General features: G+C 38.0%; 1 protein-coding gene across 15 annotated transcripts in view; it reads right to left on the reverse strand.

Moving 5' to 3' along the window:
- Window positions 1-23497, reverse strand: part of CEP128 (centrosomal protein 128) — a 335869-nt gene that overhangs the window by 298756 nt on the left and 13616 nt on the right. For 9 of the 15 annotated variants that reach the window (XM_023752495.1, XM_023752497.1, XM_023752500.1 and 6 more), the window contains 5 exons: window positions 18975-19136; window positions 16742-16828; window positions 6223-6349; window positions 4970-5088; window positions 2104-2195 (listed from right to left, as the gene is read on the reverse strand). In XM_023752495.1, coding sequence (XP_023608263.1) covers window positions 2104-2195; window positions 4970-5088; window positions 6223-6349; window positions 16742-16828; window positions 18975-19121 — 572 coding nt within the window. In that variant the 5' untranslated portion in view covers window positions 19122-19136. Of the gene's footprint in view, window positions 1-2103; window positions 2196-4969; window positions 5089-6222; window positions 6352-16741; window positions 16829-18974; window positions 19137-23497 lie in introns of those variants that run through there. The other 6 variants (XM_023752499.1, XM_023752498.1, XM_023752505.1 and 3 more) reach the window with 4 other exon arrangements.

The following is a 23497-nucleotide window of genomic DNA, read 5'->3' on the forward strand; positions in this document are numbered from 1 at the left end:
TTTTCTGTCATGTTGCATGCTTCAATTTCACTAATTTCCTTTCTTGGCGACTCCTCATTTTCTTTCCTCTGGAGATTGTGTCGTCTCCCCATTCTAACTATCACCAGAAGGTTCAAACGTCAAGTTGCGTGGGCCTGGACCATGTGCAATGGGAGCTTTGCACCACCCTAGTGTTACTGATGAGCTCCGACACTAAGATATGTGGCTGCCTTGGGTTGGTGGGAACCAGGCTCGCCCAGTGTCAGCGTTACCAGCGCTCAGTGTGGCCTCATGTGCGCACCTAGAATCAGGGACCCCGCCTGCACCGCGCTGAAACAGAGACCCCTGCCCCCTTGCGTGTGTCGAAAATCAGAGTCCCCTAGTGTGTGCCAGGAGTCAGAGTTCCCCAAGAAACCAGTATCAGAGTCTCTGTTGCTTTGTGTGGCCTCGTGCTGAGAATCAGGGTCCCTGTGTGCGCATGCACCAAGAATTGGAGTCACTGGCTCTTAGTGTGAATGCACTGGGAGTCAGGGATCCCAGGCGTATGTGATAAGAAACAGAGTCAAGTCACTGGTGCTTAGTGCTGCCTCCCACCCGGAGAATGAGGGTCCAGGTCAGCTTGGGGGACTGGGTAGCACAGAGCACTGTGTCGGCAGGAGGTCCACTCCTGCGCTGCGGGAAACAGACTTCAGTGTGTGCTTGCCGAGAATCGAAGTCAGGTGGCACTGCCGCCCTGCATGGGCTTCGGGTTTGGTCACCCAATTGTGTTGCAGGGAACAGATTCCCAGTGTCCGCGCGCTCCCTGGCTCAAATTCCTGTAGCTGCACTGCGGGGAACAGATTCCCAGTGTACGCGCACACCCAGGCTCAAATTCCTGTAGCAGCACTGTGCCCATCCGAGGGGTGGATCTATCAGTTACTATGGCGCTGCCCGCGAGCCTGCAGGGAGGGGGATAGGCTCTGTGACTCACAGAAATCTGCATCCAGGATGTCTGAATTCTTGGTGTCTGTGGGTCTGCAGCTGTGGTCGCAGGTCTCTGTCCCCAGTGGCTGCAGGGTCCTGGTTTGCATCTGAGACCAGACTGGGTGGTGCTGAGGCCAGGATCCTAGTCTCAAGCAGCTCTGTTTCTCAAGATGGCGTGGTCTCTGTGCCCACGCTGGCCACCCAGGAGTGGCCACGTTGGGAGTGGGGCTCCGCCGTCTAAGACTGCTCGGTTTGGCAACCCCTTGGAAGACCTGCAGAACCTAACTGTCCCTAGCTCATACACACACACACCACACACATCCACACACTCCTCTATCGCTCCCTCACTCTCTCACACTCTCTCCCTCCTTATCTTCCTGCCAGTCGCCATCTTCCAAATCTATCAACAGTTATAGTTTTGACTCCTTTTGCTATCACAACACCAAATTGGTGTGTGGAATGATTTCTTTAGCTGGAGTGGGAGTTAGCAAGTGAACTTGTAAACAAATTTCAAATCAGCTTTGCTATTCTCTAATCATTGTTACATAGATTGTAACTCTTGAGAAGGGATACAAAATCTTTGTTTTTTTAAAAAGATGGCCTCCAAGTGAAAACCAACTGTTCTGGCTGATGATGCAAATGAAAAGACAGTAAAGAAATTTTAAATGAAGCTGTACTTCTTGGGGACTACTCAGAATTGACAAGTTGCACAGACTGGGCAGATATAAACCAGTGATTTTTGAAGATTTCAACTGAAAACTAAAACATCAGATTCTACAATGTACCATGTCCACTGATCGACAAAATCCACATTATGCTTTTTATTTTATAGCTCCATTATCAGTCAGGTGGTCTCTGTGTATGTCTGTCTCTCTGTCTCCATCTCTCTCTCTTCAATGTTTTTGTAAATCTACCTTTTTGATAAGGTTCTACAATGTCTCTCTCTGCAGTGTCAGCATTCCATTGTAATAAGTTAAAATATGAAATTAATGTGTCTAACATTGAGTCATCATGATACATTCTAAATTCAAAAGGACTTGAACTGTTTTAGTATAAAAACACAGTTCAGTTTTTTAAATTCATGTAAACATGTAAATTATAAAACCAATTTCATTCTTCGAATAATTCATGCCTCCAGTGAAAACCATACTCTGCCTTTACCTGCATCTTCTGGCAAGCTCCCGGTTGAAATCATCTCCAAGGCGAACTTGTTCACTGCTGAGGTCTCGGAGGGACTGATGAAAAGCATGAAGCTAGGAAAGGCAGAACATAATTATCCATTTAGGATTCTGTTGAATCTTCCATGAAGACTCACTGAGGGTAAAGAATAAGAACTTGTTCTTTGTAATAAGGCCCAAATTTTATAATGTTATTAAGACTGAATAAAATTTAATGTCTACCCTAAACGAAATAAAATTTTCTTTCCAAAGAAAAGCAATTTTTAAAAAGTAATATATAATATTAACCACCACATCTTTATAGTATAATAACTCCACTCCTTAGAGATACCGTAGAAAAGGGGTAAGTAAACTTTTTCTGTAAAGGGTACAATAGCAAATATTTCAGATTTTCGAGCTATATGGTCTCTGCCACAATTACTCAACTCTTCTGTTATAGCACAGAAGTAGCCATAAACCAATGAACAAGGCTGTGCTACAACAGAACCTTATTCAAGTAGACCACACCCTGCAGCGTGCCAACCCAGGCTACAGAGAAACGTGCCCACATACACTATGAACCATGTAAAAGCACTGCTCATAATGAGAACAGTGAAAACAAACCAAAAGTCCATTAAAAATAGAATTGGAACAAATAAATTCCAATATATTCCTTCAGCCGTGCATCCTACAGCAGTGAAAATGATCAAACCTTCCTACACATTAGTAAGGCTGAATGTCAAAAGCATAACATCGGCTGGAAAAAGCAAGTTACAAAAGAAGGTCTACAGTATTATTCCATTGAGATAAATATGATGTAAGTATTAAAAATGATTTCTTTTAAAAAAGCAAGATAATGGTTAACATAAACATCAAGGTAGTTGATAGCACATGGGGAAAGAAGAAATTAAAAAGAGGCTTTGGGGGTATAACAACGATCTGTTTCTTGGCCTGGGTGATGATTACATGGATTTTCATTCATATTATTGTACTTTTAATTGCAAATATTTATCTATATATGTATGTGTATTTTATAATTTATAATAAAAAATTTTTAAGTTATATATAGACTTGCAGAAACAACAAATTGATTTGTTTTTAACAAATGAACGTTGAGCAACTAATCAGTGCCAATTATTGTGCTGGGAAACAAGTGGCTCACAATTTAACATGGAAGACAGATAAATAAAACCACAAATGTCACACGGGGGCATTAAGATGTACACAGTCATGTGGAACTAAAGGTCATCTTAAGAGAATGGACTTAAAATAAGGAAGAACAATGAAAGAGAAAGGAATGGAGGTAGGTAATACAGTGGATGAACAACAGACAATACACAGGTTTTACCATCATGATTTTCCCATTTTGGAAAACAGAATTTTAGGACTCATCTTTGTCACCCCCATTTCACTCATCCCACCTTCCTCACATGGTCATCTGATCTTCAATACCTTTCATTTTGTCCAGCAAATAGCTTTTAAATCTACCCCCTTCTTTCCAACTCCATTTCTCCTACTCCAAGTGACCATCATCTCCACCCAGAATACAGCAATATCTTCCTAATTGGTTTGCCCACATTGACTCCATTTTCAACACTGGAGCCAGAGCAAACTTTGCAAAATAGTTGTCACTCCTTTACAAGGCTATGCATGTTCTCAGTGCTTCATATATCTTTAGCCACATGGCCTTCTTTAATTTACTCATAAGCACTATCCTCCTTCCTGTCAAGGTATTTGTTCTACCTTAAATGACTCTTACTGAACCTTTGGATCTCAGCTCATCAGCCATTTGTTTTTCAAAAAGCCTTCCCTGACTGGGGCAAGTGCCGCTAGTATACATTCCCATAGCCTTATGCCTCTTTCTGTTAGAACATGCATCTCTGCACATAATTATGGATGTATTTGTGCACTTATTTGATTAATATCTAGCTCCCACCCAAGATTTTAAGCTCCACGAAAATACAAGGTTTTTGCTCATCATTGTTTCCAAGCACAAGAACTTTAACAGGATAGAGGAACATAAACAAATAGAATGAAAGATTAAATAAGTAATGTTAGGATATTGTTCTCTGCTCTAGGTTTAATCATATCATTTGTGCTAACAAGTTATAACTACCAAAAAATAACATAGTGAAGGGAAAGTTTCTACAAGGTGTCTTCTAATGAACCTGGTTTTGTTATCTCTTTATTTTATGAAATAACAAGTGAAAGCTACAGATGAGTATACTGACAAAATGGGAACCCTCAGTCCTAAAACAACCAAAACAAAGATGTCAAAGTCGGCAAAATCCCCTAGTCCTTATATAATTAATGTAGCTACCCAGGACAACAACAACAAAAATGTTTGTTCAGCTTTTGCAGAGAAATTTAAAGAAGCAGAAAAAGAAGTATTTCCATAGAATGAATACTTCTGAAATTTTAGTGAATACATAGAAAAAGTATGGAATTTCTTACTTAACAGAAAGTGGCTCCCTTGATGACTCAACAATCAGAAAAACACTAATTGAAAAATCAACAGCTTAACCACACAAGGACTAACTTGTTCCTACTAAACCAAACTTAGCAAAACAGAAAGTAGCTCACTTAGCAAGGCTTACAGAAGAGTGTCCCAGCTGAACAGGGAAACAAAACATGTCAAAGTAAACTCACTTTTAAATTGGTCTACAAAATATAATCCTCCATAACAAAATTCTAAATAAATATATGATGATGATTAGTACATTGAAAATAAAATAGTTTACTTGTTTAAAAAAAAATCAGTACAAAGTTACTGGTGATGAAACTCTGGTTCAAATGTAGTCATAGAATTCAAGTGTCAGTCATTTATATAGAAAGGTAAGGAATACGGAGTACCGAATGGTACAAAGTACCTGGCCCACGTTCTCAGTCTCCCGAACAAATCGGACACCAGCTCTGGATCTAATTCGTTTACTACCCTGTTGATCCCCATAGTCCTTGAGAGGTGAGGTAGGTGGAAAACGGTGGCTTTCTTTATGAATGAAAGAAAAGGAAGAGGATAAAAATACTGCATAAGAGGAAACGATCTAAAATTTTATCAGTAAGTACATAGCAGATATGAATATACACATGTGCCCTTAGCCCAGCCTATTCCCCCAAGTATGTTTCTGTAGCCATAAAATTCCACAAAATTGGCACTAATCTTGCTCTTAAAGCTGATCAAATGAACAAAAATATGCTGGAAATAGAATATGTCAAAAGTTCTAATTTGCTATACTTTTCAAAGAAGCAATATATTTTCTCTTACACAAAAATAACTGCTAAATAAAAATAACTTTTATATCTAATATAAATACTACTATAACAGAATTTAATAGTATAATTAAATATAATTTAATATAAAATAATATTAATATAATATTACTAATACTACTATAACAGAATTTTTCAAATAACAAGTTAATGAATCTAACATATAAATGGCATTTAAAGATCAATAAGAACTAACTACATAAAGAAGAATAGCTGATTGTGTCCTATTTGTAATCCTTATTATCGGGATCAATAGCAGTATTAACAATGTGAGCTATGCACTCTACCTAAATCACCTCTCTTTACTGCAGACTTTTTTACTCTTTTCTAGTCTAAGTCTTGTTTATTCAAACATAAATCTCAGTGCTGCAGAAAAGTACAAGTAAGATTAATTACAGACAAACTAAGTGTTTTCACCTTTAATCCAGCCATTGAATTCTAGCTGCACACCAAGGATAAAGATCACCTGTTCTTAACAAGTGTCATAGGATATTTCATAATGAGAGATTTGAAAAACTATGAAACTAGGATTCCTAATCCAGAAATCTACTAATATCACTAGATCCTATTTTTGTTTTGATTGACGGCAGATGCTTCAACCCTAGTGTTGTCAGATAAAGCTCTGCATGGTCTATGGAGTCCGAGAACAACAAAAGCAGTAGACTCACAAGATCAGAGTACTGTTAGACATACTTTTTAATATTCACTATACCATAGCTGACTGCTTCTTTAATACCTTATTTGTATGAATTTATGTATGGGTTGTAATTATCCAAAGATTAAATAGATCCACTATGCACTTCGGGAATATTTTTTAAATGAAAGGAATTTTCAGAACTGCTGTAGCGTTTACCTGTCACAGTGCCACCATCAAGGTCACTTGTACTCAGACTCGTAACAGAAATACTTCTCCCTCCTGAGTTTCTCAATAAACGCTGACTCCGCAGTTGGCCTATTGATTGCTCCAAGCTTTCTTTTAACTAAATTAAAGAATATAATGAAGGGAGATTTATTCTCTTTAAACACTTTCCAAATACAAATAGACTAGACAATTTAAAAGCTATTTTTCAAATATCTGGGTTCTTAAAGAGAATTTACATCAGAGAAAATTTCGAACTAAGTGATGTTAGGAAATATAAAAATAGTAAACATAAATATATTAAGAACCAAGTCTAACATCAGGTTTTAAACAGCATCTGTCACTACCTATTACATCCTTTTATTACCAGAATGGAAAAGAGATGTCTAGCCCAGCAGTTGAGGGTCGACCCAGGAACCAAGAGGTTACTGGTTCGATTCCTGGTCAGGGTACACGCCTGGGTTTCGGGCTCAATCCCCAGTAGGGGGTCTGCAGAAGGCAGCCAATTGATGATGTTTCTCTCTCATCCATGTTTCTATCTCTCTATCCGTCTCCTTTCTTTTTCTCTAAAAAAAATCAGCCCTAACTGGTTTGGCTCAGTGGATAGAGGGTCGGCCTGCGGACTGAAAGGTCCCAGGTTCGATTCCGGTCAAGGGCATGTACCTTGGTTGCGGGCACATCCCCAGTAGGAGGTGTGCAGGAGGCAGCTGATCAATGTTCTCTCTCATCCATGTTTCTAACTCTCTATCCCTCTCCCTTCCTCTCTGTAAAAAATTAATAAAATATATTTTTTTAAAAATCAATAAAAACATATAAATAAATAAATGAATGAATGAGATGTCCAGGCTTACAAAACCAGATCCCAATGTCTAACTGACCTGCCACCCATGCTTAGAAACATAGCAAGGCCAATACAACTGAAAAGAAAGAAAGCCTTCCTCCCTTCCTTCAGAAACCCCAGATCTGTAACAAACAGGAAACTGAACAGCTGTCACAGTGAGGGCTGCTCTGGAAACAGTGTGTACTACCCAACTCTATACCAGAACATCTTTCATTTATTCAAAGATTTAAATTTCTATAAGCCTAACCAATGGACACAGACAACAGGGGGGTGAGGGCATGAGTGGGGCGGGTGGGGGGACAATGGGGCGATAAGGACACATATGTAATACCTTAATCAAAAAAAGAAAAAAAAAATTTTAAGATTTAAATTTCCAGGAAACTACATGGCCTGATGTCAGTGTGTTAGTACACACTAGAGATTACAGTTGTTCACATTCTCTCTTCAGATCATTAGGGAGTCGACCAGCAGGTTATAAAAGAAGATATCTTTTTAGAACTATACAGTTACATTAAATAAAAACACACTAAATACTAAAATAATGCCCACACTTGTACATAGCTATATACTCAAAAAGAGTATTAAACTGAAACCCAAGGGAACAAAGAGTAAAGCTGAGGAAAATCCACATACCCTGAATTGCCGAGAAACTTCAGGTCTAGATATCTTATCCAAGGATGAATAAGAAATAATGCTAATAAAAATAATGCATGAACCACATAACAAGTTATCTGTAACTTGTTAAAGAGAATGTTGAAACAAAACAATTGATTGAAAAGACAGGGTCTCCTAAACTCAGACAGAACCACTATGAGTAAGAGACAGAACCACTATGGAGAGAACAAGGTGACTTCCTTGGGGAACTATGCAGAAAGAAAGTAGCTGCAGTTGAAGAGAAAGCACAAGTGAAACAATATGAAGCACAAGTGAGCAAATCCTTCTTAACTCTTCTAAAAAACCAAGGTTAAAACAGTCTGGATTAAAAGAAGCACAGTTAGAATTTCAGGAATCTACCTCAATTGTTACCCTCATTTCTAAAAAAAAAAAAAGGCTAAAGGCTACTATTTCTATACATTCTGTCCCTGCTTCCTTAAATTGCCATAACATGCCTGCATGTTTACAACTGTAGGACCCAGCCTATCAATCCAGGGAAACATACAGATGAGGCCCTGGGAGAAGCAACATCGATCTTGAGAGTAATTTACATATAAATAAAAGAGAACTATACCTAACATATTACCTAGATCAGAAGTCTTACACAATGAACACAAAGTAGAATATCAATAATCTATGACAAAGGCTCAGAATAAAATTAAATAATGTTAAAGTTAAAAACCTCAAATCCAATCTGTAACCTCAGAAAAGGATTAGAAATGGAAAATGATTTTAGTTCACACAAGCCAATGACAGAACCACCTCTATTAACTTTTCCTGTGTTTTTTTCTTTATTATTCACATCTTTCAAGCTAAGCCTGATGTCACTATACTTTTGGAAGCAAAGTCAGCTATCATTTCTTATTATTGCAACTTTTGAAGGTAATCTGCCTTTTTTAGCTCTGGCTATTTTTAAGATTTTTCTCTTGGACTTTGTCAATGGTTTTACTATGATATTACCATGTACACTTGTATTTGTAGTTATCCCATTTTTGACTCATAGAGATCCTTGAATCTATAGCCTGATATTGTGTTGTACATTCTCAGCCATCATCCCTTCAGACCTTGTTGATGCCCACTCTTTCTCCCCTCTCCTGAAAATCCAGCTGCATTTAAGTTAGAGCTTTTTATCATGTTTCCTATGTGCTTCTATATTTTTCATTTCATTCCTCCATTCTTTTTGGATAACGTATGCTGGTCAATCTTTTGATTCAAAATTCTCTCTTTAACTGCATACAAACTGATGTTTAATCTACCTATTAAGGGTTTTAGTTAATTGATTTTTTAAATTATATTTTTCAGTTTCTGAAATTATCATTTGTGGGTTGGGTTTTTTGACAGTTTCCAATTCTTTGTCAAAATTCTCAAGCTTTTAATTTCTTGACAAGATTAAGCATAATAATTTTATAGTCCCATATATATTTCTATTGTCTATTGTTTATGGTTTCCCTTGGTTTTCAGTCACCTCTTATAATTTCATATGCCTGGATATTTTTTTATCAGGTGATAGACATTATATATTAAAAATATAGAGACCATTTAAAGCTCTGGATGAGACAACTTCCTTCAGGAGAAATCTGGTTTTGCTTCTAGCAGGAAGTCCGGCTAAGGTCACTAGGAATCCCAAATCACCTTATCCAATTAGGAATTAAGATGATCCAAAGCTGGGCTTCTGTCCCTATAAGGCAGTGGTTCTCAACCTGTGGGTCTCGACCCCTTTGGGGGTCGAACGACCCTTTCACAGGGGTCGCCTAAATACATCCTGCATATCAGATATTTACATTATGATTCATAACAGTAGCAAAATTACAGTTATGAAGTAGCAACGAAAATAATTTTATGGTTGGGGGTCACACAACATGAGGAACTGTACTGTATTAGAGGGTCGCGGAATTAGGACGGTTGAGAACCACTGAAGGGCTAGTCTGTCTTCAAATTCTCACTTCTCTTATTTTCAGTTCACCATTTCTCTTACTCATTCCGTGACTGGAGTCCCAGTTGAAAGCTGGAGGGTTGCTGAACTCCAGTTTTGATCTCCCAGCCTTTTGAGTCTATTGATAGTTCTGATCTTAGCCTTTCTGCTTCCAGCCTCTTCTGAAATCGGCTACGGTGTAGATGGAAGAAAGGAGTCCCATTTATGCCAGATTTTTACTACAAAAGGCCTCACCGCTTTGGTAGGTCTCTGATGCATTCGTAATACTATTTTTTACTTTTTTTTTTTTTTGGCCTTTCTAGTTGTTCAGAGTAAGAGAGTTGATCCAAAATAATCTTATCTACTGATGCCAGAGGCAGAGTACGCCAGCATCCTTTTTATGTAGGCTTCTTTGCTAACAAATCCTGAGCTGTAACTAAAAGCTGATGAACAAAATAAACTTACACACACACTCACACAACCTGTTAACAAAAATGGGGGGGAAAGCCACCATGGAACATAGGGAAAAATATTGCAGAACAAGAGAAATTAATCATCAGAAGATAAACTATTTGACAACTTCATTTTAAACTTTAAAAGGTATATCAAAAGCCATTGAACAGATGAACAGGCTGATAAAGACCAAAAAATGAAATGCAAAAGTAAATAAGCAGGATAAAGATTTTTTTAATATCAAGGCAAAAACATGTCCTCCATCTACAATACAAAACTAAAAATGTAACAGAATTAAAATATACACTTAAAGCAGCAATAACACAGCAGACACTGCACAAAATCTAAGCATGATGCATGAAACTAACCTGATCACTCCTGAAACACAAAATCAAAGAGATGAAGAGACAAAATGTAAAATAATAAAAGTTTCTTCAAATGTTTTAGGATTATAACTCCTAACTAGGTGCAAAAGCAAACTAAAACTTGAAGTTAAATAAAACAAAGAACACTAATAAAGCCCAATTTAACATTAATTCAGTATGCTATTATGCTGAAACGAAAACAATGCTCCACAGGAGACTGTGGTACTGATTCCCAAGGTGCAGATTCTTGCCCAGGCAGTGTGGCTCAGTGGGTGAATGTCAACCTATGAACCAGAAGGTCAGTTCCTGATTAGGGCACATGCCCAGTTTGTGGGCTCGATCCCCAGCAGGGGGCAAGCAGGAGGCAGTCGATCGATGTTTCTCTCTCATCGATGTTTCTATCTCTATCTCCCTCTCTTTTTCTCTCTCTGAAATTAAAAAAAAAAAATTTTTAAAGTGCAGATTCTTAGAGTCTAGCATGACAACATCACCACAGACCAAGTGATGATTCCATTTCTCTCTTTCCCACATCACAAAACATGCAATGACATTTTCACAATCTGCTATAAATGCTTCATTTACATGTTAAATCTATTCTTTTACCTCTGTTCATTTGATATTAGACCGAAAAAAACTGAAGCATTACTACTATGTAAAATGGAAGGTACCCTTAATAGTACATTACTGTATTTTGGGTGGGCAGACAATTTACTCATGAACATAGAGGTGGTTTAGTAGCTTGCCCAAAGTAACGAAATGGTTTCTAGCAGAAAAATCAAAATTCAATTTGAAGTCTGATTCCAAAATCTACATTTTTCCTCTAGATTCAAAGCAAAAGTCTGTAAAAAATATTCTCTTATCCAGTTGTTTCATGTGAGACTTGGTAATAAAATTTTAAACAGAATTCTAAGAACCTAATTTCTAAGATTTGAAATGTATTTACAAAAAGAAGCCAGCAGACTAATTGTTCGATTACAAGTTCTTACTCGTAGACTCTTACTATCTAACATTAAAGTTATTAAAAGACTGTGACTAGTTCTCAACTTCAGGACAACTAGTAAAACCTGGCCAGAGAGAAAGGGGCACATGCCTTCAGCTTTGAGAGATTACAAGTGGCTTGTGCCTGGCTCTAAACCATTAACCTTAGGGTGTCACTCAGTATATTTGACAACTGAAACCCACCGAATAGAACAAAAACCTAGGGTTTATTATTTAACATTTAAATTCTTCCAAAGTTCATGTGCCAGATGGTAACATCCTATTACTCCCAAAAGAAATTTTAAACAGAACACTTAATTAGGAGAAAAATTACCTATTAATGCAAGCCTCTAAGGCTTAATTTGCTATTACTATATTTTCACCCATCTTTACCTTAAAAATGAATAAATCAGCTGATCTGAATCAAGGGAACTGTATTTTGCTTTTATACCCAATATGAACTACTCTAGCATCATCAGCTACACTTCTACTGGAGAAAGCATTAACTTTTTATGTTGAATATTCTTTCTTGAGGGCATTCCATTTTTATAGCATTAACTCAAAAACAGTCCCTGTTGTCTTATGAATAGGAACACAGAGTTCTAGAAATATTCTAAACACCACGCTAATCAATTGCACTATATAACAAATGTTTAAAATAAGCTTTTAACTAAAACCTTCCCCACAGGTCCTCTTTGACCCAAATGTTCTCAGAACTCCCAAGAAATTTACAGAATGAGAAATAATGACCCTTCTTTAAGGTTATGAAAGTCAAGGAGCCCAAAGACCCTATGTCATTGTATCCAACTAAATATGGCTCATTGGCTGGAATAGTGAAAAATCAATGGTTGTTACTTGGGAGAAAAGGGGAAATCAATGCTGGTGTAGGGAAGCTGCAGAATCCACCATGTTGCCTAAGTGCCAGCCAAAACTGCCAACCTTGACAATCTGTCCATGACAGTCCTAGCTCAGCACCATATTTCTTCCCAATTCTGTTTCTGTATTTGTTCCATCTAACTCTAATTTCTGACACAGCACCAGCTACACTAATGACTTGTGTGACAATGGGCTTCTGTTTTTCAATCAGTTAACGTAATCTCCAAAATCTAGTTTATCAATGTGAATTATATATAACCCTTTAAGCTTTGAATTCAAACCCCCAATTTTCAGAAATATAGATTCACAACATCACAAAAATGTGAGCAACCATGAGGTAAATGAATCCAGGCACTAGGTTTTAGAATAACATTGTAGACTCTGTCACTGACTAGCTAGGAGACTATGGGCAAGTTAGCAACCATTCTGTGCCCCAGTTTTTTATCTTGTAAATGAGGAAAATAATAGTATCTACCTAACAGGATTGATGAGAGAATTAAATGAGTTGATAGTTTAAAAGCACCTGGGATATGCTAAACTTACAGAGAAATTCCCAGAGAAACTGTGAAAAGGCAGGTGCTGCTTCTCTACAAAACACCACAGATGCCCTGCTACCCTCTAACACTGCTCAGCTTCACATATTATAAGCAAAGAATTAAATCTATGGCCCTAACCAGCTTGGCTCAGTGAATAGAGCGTCGGCCTGCGGACTGAAGGGTTCCAGGTTCGATTCCGGTCAAGGGCATGTACCTTGGTTGAGGGCATGTACCCTGGTTGTGGGCACATCCCCAGTAGGGAGTGTGCAGGAGGCAGCTGATTGATGTTTCTCTCTCATCAATGTTTCTAACTCTCTATCCCTCTCCCTTCCTCTCTGTAAAAAAATCAATAAAATATATTTTTTTAAAAGAATTAAATCTATGTTAGAAAGATTCAAGGGCTCAACAGTGAAATTATGTACATTTCAAGGAAAAGTAGTCAAAAAGATGATCCAACATGACTCTTGACCCTAAGGCCTCACAAAACCAACAGCAATGATTCTCATAGTTCTCTTGTTGGGTAAGGTCAACTCAGGAGGAAAACACCATATCGATTATTTATATTCCCTCTCACCAACTGGCAAATTATGTTCACAAAATTAAACCCCAATCAAATAACTATGTTAAATACATATATAAAACATCCATGTCCTGAGGCTTAGCAATAGAATAATTTATAAAATCTAAATTAATAATAAAAATTCTTGTCTTCCCTAGAGCAAAAGAGTTGATCTCATTTTCTAGGAAATCCCTTATATTTTAAAAAAGAAATGCTCATTTCAATGAGGCAATAGATATTTAGCAGGGAGGAAATTCTTAACAGTTGAGTACTGGTTAAAACGGATTAAACTGTTACAGGATTTTTTTTTATAACAAGTTTCACAACAAGAGGACTTGTATAAGTTGTAGCATAGCCTCAAAAATAAAAACATCAATTTCCAGGGTTCCTCCCTAAATAGTGCATACATTGATTAAAAGAAAAGAAAAAATGGGTAATACTACCATGTACTTCAAGGACTTCAAGAATATAAATAGAGCCCAACTGGTGTTGCTCAGTGGTTGAGCATCGACCAATAAACCAGGAGGTCACGTTTCAGTTCCCAGTCAGGGCACGTGCCTGGATTGCAGGCTCGATCCCCAGTAGGAAGTGTGCAGGAAGCAACCAATCAATGATTCTCTCTCATCATTGATATTTCTATCTTTCTCTTTCACTCCCTTCCTCTCTAAAATCAATAAAAATATGTTTTTAAAAAGAGAATATAAATAGAAAGATTCAGATAAATCACATGATCCTTGGCACATTACATATACTCATTTTTAGGTGTAAAATATTCCATAACAGTAAATATTTTAATGCTAAGAAAACAAATTTTCATTGAGGAGCCCATCAGAATCACTTATTGCGAGAAATACTCTTCCTGAGTTGCACATCTTCCAATAGATTATGGCAGATGCTCCCCAGGTAACTTATAGGTGGCACGATGAAGATCACTGCTCTATCAAGTGAGTATAATGTCAGGCAATGAGTGACATTACTTCTCTGGTTTGTTGGCAGGGAAAATCACTGAGAACCAACTGCTTTAACAGGACAAGAATTTGGAGAAATTCAGGAGGAGACTCTAGACCAGCCGTGGGCAAACTACAGCCCGCGGGCCGGATCCGGCCCGTTTGAAATGAATAAAACTAAAAAAAAAAAAAAGACCGTACCCTTTTATGTAATGATGTTTACTTTGAATTTATATTAGTTCACACAAACACTCCATCCATGCTTTTGTTCCGGCCCTCCGGTCCAGTTTAAGAACCCATTGTGGCCCTCGAGTCAAAAAGTTTGCCCACCCCTGCTCTAGACCAAACTAAGAAAAAGTCTGAAGCCAAAGAAAGACACTTGCTCTCCTGTGTCTTATTTTTTATAAAGTGGCTTTGCATACTATGTACTTACAACTCAGATGGAAATGAAGTACCTGTTGAATGTATTTACTTTCCATATATAAAGCCCCCAGAGTTCAGCATTATTCAACTCAAGGCCTACCACAAAGGCTTACTGCCATAGAAGAACATACTTTGTGTTTTAAATGCTTATCTGCACAGAAGTTTCTCTAATTCGTAATTTCACTTCCCAATTGCAAATTCAAAGAAAATTTGCTACTATAAGCAAGCATCTAATATTCACTATAACAAAGTAGGATTGTTCTCTGCTATTAGTGTTTTTAATTGTTCACTAAAATTAAAAGGCAGAGCATTAAATCCCATTATTAATAAAGTAGTTTAATCTACAGCATTTAATGAGCTACCCAAATATACAAAATCTATAGCTCCATCTGTCAAATACATCATAAATCATGAAAATCTTTTAGCTGCAAAAATCCAAGTTTATTTTCTAAATGATAGTGGAAAACCTTATGACAGAAGATACATTTCCCTGTGCACAAGCAATTAGTTTCCAATTACAAGCAAATAATGCTAACTATTCTTCTGTTTTATAAAAAGAAAATACCAAATCTTCAATTATAACTTGGAAGTTATGTGACAATTCAGTATATATATTGAATATATATACACTAGAGGCCCGGTGCATGAAATTCGTGCACTCGGGGAGGGGGGGGTCCCTCAGCCTGCCCTGTGCCCTCTAGCAGTCTGGGAGCCCTTGGGAGATGTCCAACTGCCAACTGCCAGGCTCCCACCACCCCCGATGCACTTGCCAGTCATGAGCCTGGCTTCTGGCTGAGCAGAGCTCCCCCTCTGGGAGCGCACTGACCACCAAGGGCAGCTCCTGCATTGAGCGTCTGCCCCCTGGTGGTCAGTGCACGTCACAGTGAGCAGTTGAGCAGCCTTAGCATATCATTAGTATATTACGCTTTGATTGGTTGAACGGACCACCAGGCACTTAGCATATTAGGCTTTTATTATATAGGATATGTATACATATGGCAATCATTATAGTACAAATATAATTCTAGTCTTATTAAAGTGTAAACTCATATTGAAAACATGGAGAAATAAATTTAATTGGATTTCCAAGAGTTTGCAGATGAATTAACAAATTTCAAAAGAGAAAATAATATAGATTAAATTAACAAAACATTAATAAAAAATATTCCTTTTACTCCAGAATAAGGATATGTTTCCTTCTTACATCCCCATGTGAAGTACAAACTGGCACATCCTTGGGAGGGCAATTTTGAAATATCTAGCAAATTGTAAGTATACATATCCTTCAACCCAGCAACTCTGCTCCCATGAATCACATATGATTACAGAAAAACATGAGAACCATAATGGTCATTGGTGCATTATTTACAACAATACCAAAAAAAAAACTTAATATACCTATACTATGCAGTATAATGTAATTTCAAACGAATGTGTCATATGGAAAATAATACATATATTACTAAATGAAAAAGTTTGCATAACATTACATATGATTACAGTTTATAAAGCAATCACATGCAAGCTTATGCATGCATAGAAAACATTTGGAAAAATATACAAGAAACTATCAAAACTGTTACCTTTTTGGAATGGGACTCAAAAGGGCTATGAGACCGGAGTTTTATTATTTAAACAATGAGCATGTATTACTTTAAAATTTTTTTACTGTCCTTAAAATTCTTACCTCCCCATGAGAGTTAGCCCAAATTTAGTAACTCTCAGTTTAATTCATGTCCTGAGTTCTTCCCCCTCTGACTTAACACTTTCAAATTCAATAGAAGCTAAATGTATATCATCTAGTTGGCAATCTAACTGATTAGCTAACCTAAATTTATACTACAAAATAGTGAAGCAGTCTGAAAGTTAAGGCTGTTAACAATTATTATCTCCTTTAGCTCACATCCCTAATACTCAGCTCTGCATTCCCAAAAAGGTAAGAGAAAATACAAACATGCAAACATCTTACGTGTTCTATAGCACCCGCCTGTCCGTTACTATAGTCTCGATACTGTCCAAGCATCTGGTCTACTTGTCGCAGGTTTCGACTGGTGTCCTTGAGAAAGAAAATGGACTTTATTAGTTGATCCAAACAATGTTTTTCCCAATCAGTCATAGTTGTATTTCAAACAGCTAAGTCAACCATTTGCAAAGGTACAATTTATATCATAGTTAAGTCAGATATCTATAGTTCATAAATATCAAATAAATCTTAACACAACTGAGAGAGAAACTAAAATCCATCTGCAATTTACTTGTGTGAAATCTAAAGTACCTAATTTAAATACTTATCCATGGTTCCATAAGTCAGCAACAAAACCATAAACTGAAAAAAACCCTCATTATCAACTTGTGCACCTCAATTAATTCGCACCCCTTTATGAAAAAGAATGCTAAAAGAACTAATCTAGTAGATTATCTACAAGAGAAGCAAATCATTGGGATTCATGTTATTTCAATTATTGCTTTATCTGAGAACTGAATGAGGAGGGGGTGGGGGGGAAGTATCCTTTAACCTTTAGCTATAAACAACAAATTTAGCTCTAATCATAACAAAAATGGTTTCTACCTAAATATGCTAGGTTTCACCTGAGAGATTAATGGAGGTATTTCTTTCAAAAATATATACTTACTGCCCTGGCTGGCGTGGGTCAATGGTTAGAGCGCTGGCCTGCCCACCAGAGGGTCTTGAGTCCAATTTCAGGTCAAGGGCAGGTAGCTGGGTCGCAGATAACAATTCCCACCCCCAATCAGGGTGAATGTGGGAGGAACCAATTGATGTGTCTCTGTCACAATGATGTTTCTCTTTCTACCCAACCCCCCTTCCTTCCACTCTCTTTAAAATCAATGCAAAAAATAGCCTCACTCCTAAGGTGATAATTTAAAAATATACATATACACACACACACACACACACACACACACACACATATACACACACACATATATACACACACACACACACACACACACACACTAATGTGTCTCTGTGGTGGGAAAGTACAAGAATTTGTACTCCAAAATTCATTGTTATATTAAGTTTAGAAAGAAAAATCAAATCAAATTATGGCCTCTCCACTAGAAAATAGCCTTTTTTTATCTAAGCATATTAACCCAGAGCAATAAAAAGCCAAAAGCCATGCTTATCCAGGTAAAACAAAGGTAAGGGAGTAATAAGTAGGGGGGAAAAATTCTATTTCTGAGTTTTCTTTTTCCCATTGTGACTGTATACCTTCCCCCACCTCATTTCCCAAGCCCCTTTTATGGAAGAATGAAAACTGCCCTCACTCAAATCTCCAAACACTGTCAAAGTTAGCCTCCAAATCAAAATGGACTCTCACTATTATTCATCCATGAATAATCATATTTTGGCTTGGATGAATAATTAGTAACTCTCAGTTTAATTCAAGTCCTGAGTTCTTCCCCCTCTGACTTAACACTTTCAAATTCAATAGAAGCTAAATGTATATCATCTAGTTGGCAATCTATCTGATTGATATATTTATCCAAGCCAAAATATGAGCAATTTCTCCAAAGGCACATGTCCACAAGAAGCGAAAGGATGGTAATCCCTAATGGTTTCATTCCTATAATATTTTATTTGGAAATATAACACTTTCCACAACCTATCATATATTTCAAATATCCTTACTAACTGTGGTAAGCAGAATAATGGCTTCCAAAGATGTTCAAACCCTAATTCCTGGAACTTTACATGTCAAAAGGGATTGTGCAGATGTGATTAAATTAAGGATGCTGAGATGAGCAATATCCTGGATTACTGGGTGCACTCAATGTGATCACAAATGTCCTTAAAAGTGGAAGAGAGAAGCAGGAGAGGTAGTCAGAGTGACGTGCTATGAGAATGACTCAACCCACCCCTGATGGCTTTGGAGATGAACGGGGCCACAAGACAGAAAATGTGGGCAGCCTAGAAGCTGGAAAAAGGCAAGAGGAGAGGTATTTCCCTAGGGCCTCCAGAAAGAAATGCAGCCCTACCAACACCCTCATTATTGCCCAATGAGATTAGTGTCCGATTCTGACCTACAGAATTTTAAGAAAATAAATTTCTGTTATTTAAGACATTAATTTTGTGGTAATTTGTTATGGGCGCAAAAAAACTAATACAGTGACTGAAACTATTACTCAGCTTAACTATTTATTATTTAATATTGATTTAAAGCATCTAGTGTTAAACTAACCTGTAAAGTACTTGTGATAGTTTTGACCTTCTTGGTGACATCGACTGTAGAACGATTTCCAATTTCCCTGTGTATTGACCTGGCAGCCCATCGACTCAACCGGTCATGAGAGCGGAAGTGGTCTGAATCACTGGAGGATTCTGCCATTGATGTACACAAATCCTTAAAAATGAATTCAGATCATGGTCAAGCAAACGGTAAAGAGAACGGGAATAAGAGATTAATTTAGCTATTTACTTTTGATCTTTTACAGTATTTATTACATTAGTCCTTTGGCTTATCATAATAGTTACATACAATTTGAAAACATAAGTCACTTCCTCACGTAATTCTCCCTCCTTTGTTTTTTCTGCTTTAAAAGAGCAACTCCTGCCCGGCCGGTGTGGCTCAGTGGTTGAGCATTGACCTATGAACCAGGAGGTCATAGTTCGATTCTCAGACTACTCCAAAAATTCAAGAGGAAGCCACACTTCCAAACTCCATGAAGCCAGCATTACACTAATTCCAAAACCAGATAAAGACACCACAAAAAAAGAGAATTACAGACCAATATCCATCGCCGATGAACACAGATGCTAAAATCAACAAAATTCTAGCAAATCTGATCCAGCAGTACATTAGAAAGATCCTACACCATGACCAAGTGAGATTTATTCCAGAGATGCAAGGCTGGTACAATATATGCAAATCAATAAATGTGATACATCACATAAACAAATTGAGAAACAAAAATCACATGATCATATCAATTGATACGGAAAAAGCATTTGACAAAATCCAACACCTTTTCTTGATAAAAAAAACTCTCAGCAAAGTGGAAATAGAGGGATGATACCTCAACATAATAAAAGCCTTATATGACAAACCTACAGCCAAATCATACTCAATGGGCAAAAACTAAAACCATTTCCCCTAAGAACAGGAACAAGATAGGCATGTCCACTTTCACCACTCCTGTTCAACATAGTGCTGGAAATGCTAGCCATAGCAATCACACAAGAAGAAGAAATAAAAGGCATCCAAATTGGAAAAGAAGAAGTGAAACTGTCCTTATTTGCAGATGACATGATACTGTACATAGAAAACCCTAAAGACTCCATAAAAAAATTATTAGACTTAATAAATGAATTCGGCAATGTAGCAGGATACAAAATTAACACCCAGAAATCTATGGCCTTTTTATATACCAACTAGAGGCCTGGTGCACAAAATTTGTGGACGGGGGTGGGAGGGTGTCCCTCAGCCCAGCATGCACCCTCTCCAATCTGGGACCCCTTGGGGGCTATCTGACTGCCGGTTTAGGCCTGATCCCACAGGGACCGTTGGCTCCTAACTGCTCGCCTGCCTGCCTGCCTGATTGCCCCTAACCGCTTCTGCCTGCCAGCCTGATCGTCCCTAACCATTCCCCTGCTGTCCTGATTGACACCTAACTGCTCCCCTGCTGGCCCGATCGCCCACAACTGCCCTCCCCTGTCGGCCTGATCACCCCCAACTGCCCTCCCCTGCCAGCCCGATCACCCACAACTGTCCTCCCCTGACCTCTAGGTGAATGAGACAAAACTCAACCAACTGAGTGACATTGGCCAAGGCTCAAAAAACATTCTTAATACTGGAATGAACTTAAAAGTTGAAGGACTATGTGAAAACACATTAATGTGTACTCACATAAAGTATGCAATCAAATTCTGCTTTGAAAAACAAATTTAAATGGTTCATGAATTATATTAACCACAATTACAATATGAAGCCCAAAGAAGAATTATTAAGACTGGTAGAAAAACATCTATGTACGCTCAAGGAAAATCTTCATCATTCTTTTTAAATATTCAAAAGGAAAAAGTTCAGTTGGATTAAAAATCCATTCTCATTATCACAAGAAGTTTCAGCATGACATCTGTTGGGGGGGAAAGAGTTGCTAAATTTGAAGAATGATTGAAGAACTCTTAAAGAACAATTTTAAAAAACTGAATCAGCCAAATTCTGATTAAAGGAGAGAAAAGCGTTTCCTTCAACTGGAGAAAAAGCAGAAAATATTCTCTTACTACCACCTTCTAGTACAACAAAACTTCTCATTGATCAGGAAGCAATAGCATTGATCTGTCTGCTTTTCAGACATTGAGCTTTCTCCAAGACTAGAGAGGACTAGGACAGGTGACCTTGGGTGAAAATCTCCAGAGTCTTAGAGAAAGCTCTGGGTCTGAAACCAGATGGTAGAACTCTAAAAATACTTTATTTTGCTGTTCCCAACACATCAGTATTTAAAGGCATAAATATTGTTGCTTCTGCCTTAACGAGCCTTATAAAGATGACATACCGCCACCAGAGTGAGTAATGAAGCTCCTCAATTCGCTCCCACTGAGGAAAAAGTCCATCAAAAACAAATGCCCATGTGCAAACCTGAACACTGTGAGCAGAGGGAGTAAAAGTGCATTTGGCCCTGTAATAAGAGGACTGGCAGTGAGTCTGTACAAACTCAAGTCCACCTCTTCTGTTATTTGACCTAAGAAGCCATCAGATTGTCCTCATTATAATGATGCATATTTGTATGTATGAGAGCTGTAATTTATTGATTCTCAAGTCTCTTTTCCTCAGAGCCAGTTTAAAACAATTAGAATTTGCAAGCTGTTCCATAAAAGATAAGCACCCAGCATCAAGGGTGACATTTTACAAAAGCTGACTAGTGCATGTTAAGTAGGTGATTACTTCTGTGGCCTCCAAGTGCCTCAGCCATCCCTGTCCAAGGCAACCGTCCTCAAAGAACATGTTCAAGGTAATGATGTTGATATTTAAGGGGATCACAGGAGGTGGGGAGTGTATTTTAAGCTTAATCATTATCAAAGTTCAAATTTTAGAAGGCATTTCTCACTGTTTCAACAGCTGCAGGTCTTGAGAGCTTTGCCTCCTCCTTCAAGAGACAAAGTGAACTAGCCAGGAAAGGTTATCATGTACAAACAATTTTCAGTCATGCCTGGCTTCTTGATATCAATACTCCTCTGTAACTTAATCTCCTCAAACCCTTTTGGTAAGTTCATATAAGATCAAAATCAACAGCCAATTCCCTGTGAAGTCAATAGATAATATAATTCATAGGGGAAAAAATCAAAGAGATACATGAATCCTGGCTGGGTGACTCAGTTGGTCGGAGCATCATCCCCTGCAGGTTTCAGGTTCAATTCCTGGTCAGGACACATACTGAGGATGAGGGTTTGATCCCCGATCAGGGATCCACTGGGAGGCAACTAATCAATGTTTCTCTCTGACATAGATGTTTCCCCCTCTCTCTCTCCCCCTTTATGTCTCTCTAAAATCAATAAAAAAAACATAACCTCAGGTGATTAAAAGGAAAGAGAGAGAAACTTGAACATATTTGTGCATTCATTTACTCAATTATATCTGCATTAGAAATTAAAGATGAAAGTAAGTAAATTAAGTGACAGTCCTTGATGGGAGATAAAGAGCTGTAAAAGTGCTCTCTACAGGGAGCTAAGTACTACAACAAAACGCCAGAGCAGTGGGGTCAGGATCCTCCCACCCATCTGGAAGAGCATAAGTTTGACAAATAGATGAGACAAGGATAGGGGATCCAGTTAGAAAACTTCTTTTTCAGAAGAACTAGAGAAGGTACAAATAAGCAGAGCGCCTTGCATTCTTCCATCAGGGAATGGATTTAAACCCATCTCCAGTACTGCTAAATGTCCCTGGGGTGGGGAGGGGTGACTGGGTAAAATCATCCCACTTTGAGACTTCTGACTTAGAGAATTAATGTTTTTAAATATATATACACACACACACACACTAATAAAAGGGTAATATGCTAATTAGACCAGACATCTTCCGGATGACCGTCTAGACGTCCTTCCGGACACAGCCACTGTGGCGGGGCCGAGGCAGAGGCAGTTAGGGGCGATCAGGCTAAAAGGTGAGAGTGGGTAGAGGGATCAGGCAGGCAGGGGAGAGCTGTTAGGGGCGATTGGGCAGGCAGGGGAGAGCAGTTAGAGTGATCGGGCAGGCAGGCAGAGAGGTTAGGGGTGACTGGGCAGTTGGACATTCCCCAAGGGGTCCTGGATTAGAGAGGGTGCAGGCCGAGCTGAGGGACCCCCCCTGCCATGCACAAATTTCATGCACCGGGCCTCTCGTACAATATAAAATCAAATCTAGTGTGTGTGGAAGTATTTTATTCAAAGCTTTATTTTTCTTAGCAGAAAAGTAAAGAGGTGTCATTATACCCACTTTGTAGGATTGAATGGAAGGCAAAAGAGAGAGTGCTAAAGAAAATGCTTTGTAAGCTATAAGCAACATTCAAATTTGAGGTATAAATAGCAGTCAGAAACATTTCCCTTTCTCAAAATTTTTTAGTGCTGATTGTCCACTATGAAAGTCAAGTGGAGTTTCTGTTTCTACTTTAAAAATAGGAAGAAAAAAAAAGATTATGCTTTATAATATATTTAAGAACACCTGTTTCTTATGAAATCTTAATGTTATGGGAGTAGATTAATAACCCAATTGCTATTTATGAGTTGCGT

The sequence above is a fragment of the Myotis lucifugus genome, unplaced genomic scaffold (assembly GCF_000147115.1).
Source record: "Myotis lucifugus unplaced genomic scaffold, Myoluc2.0 scaffold_34, whole genome shotgun sequence".
Lineage (NCBI taxonomy): Eukaryota > Metazoa > Chordata > Mammalia > Chiroptera > Vespertilionidae > Myotis > Myotis lucifugus.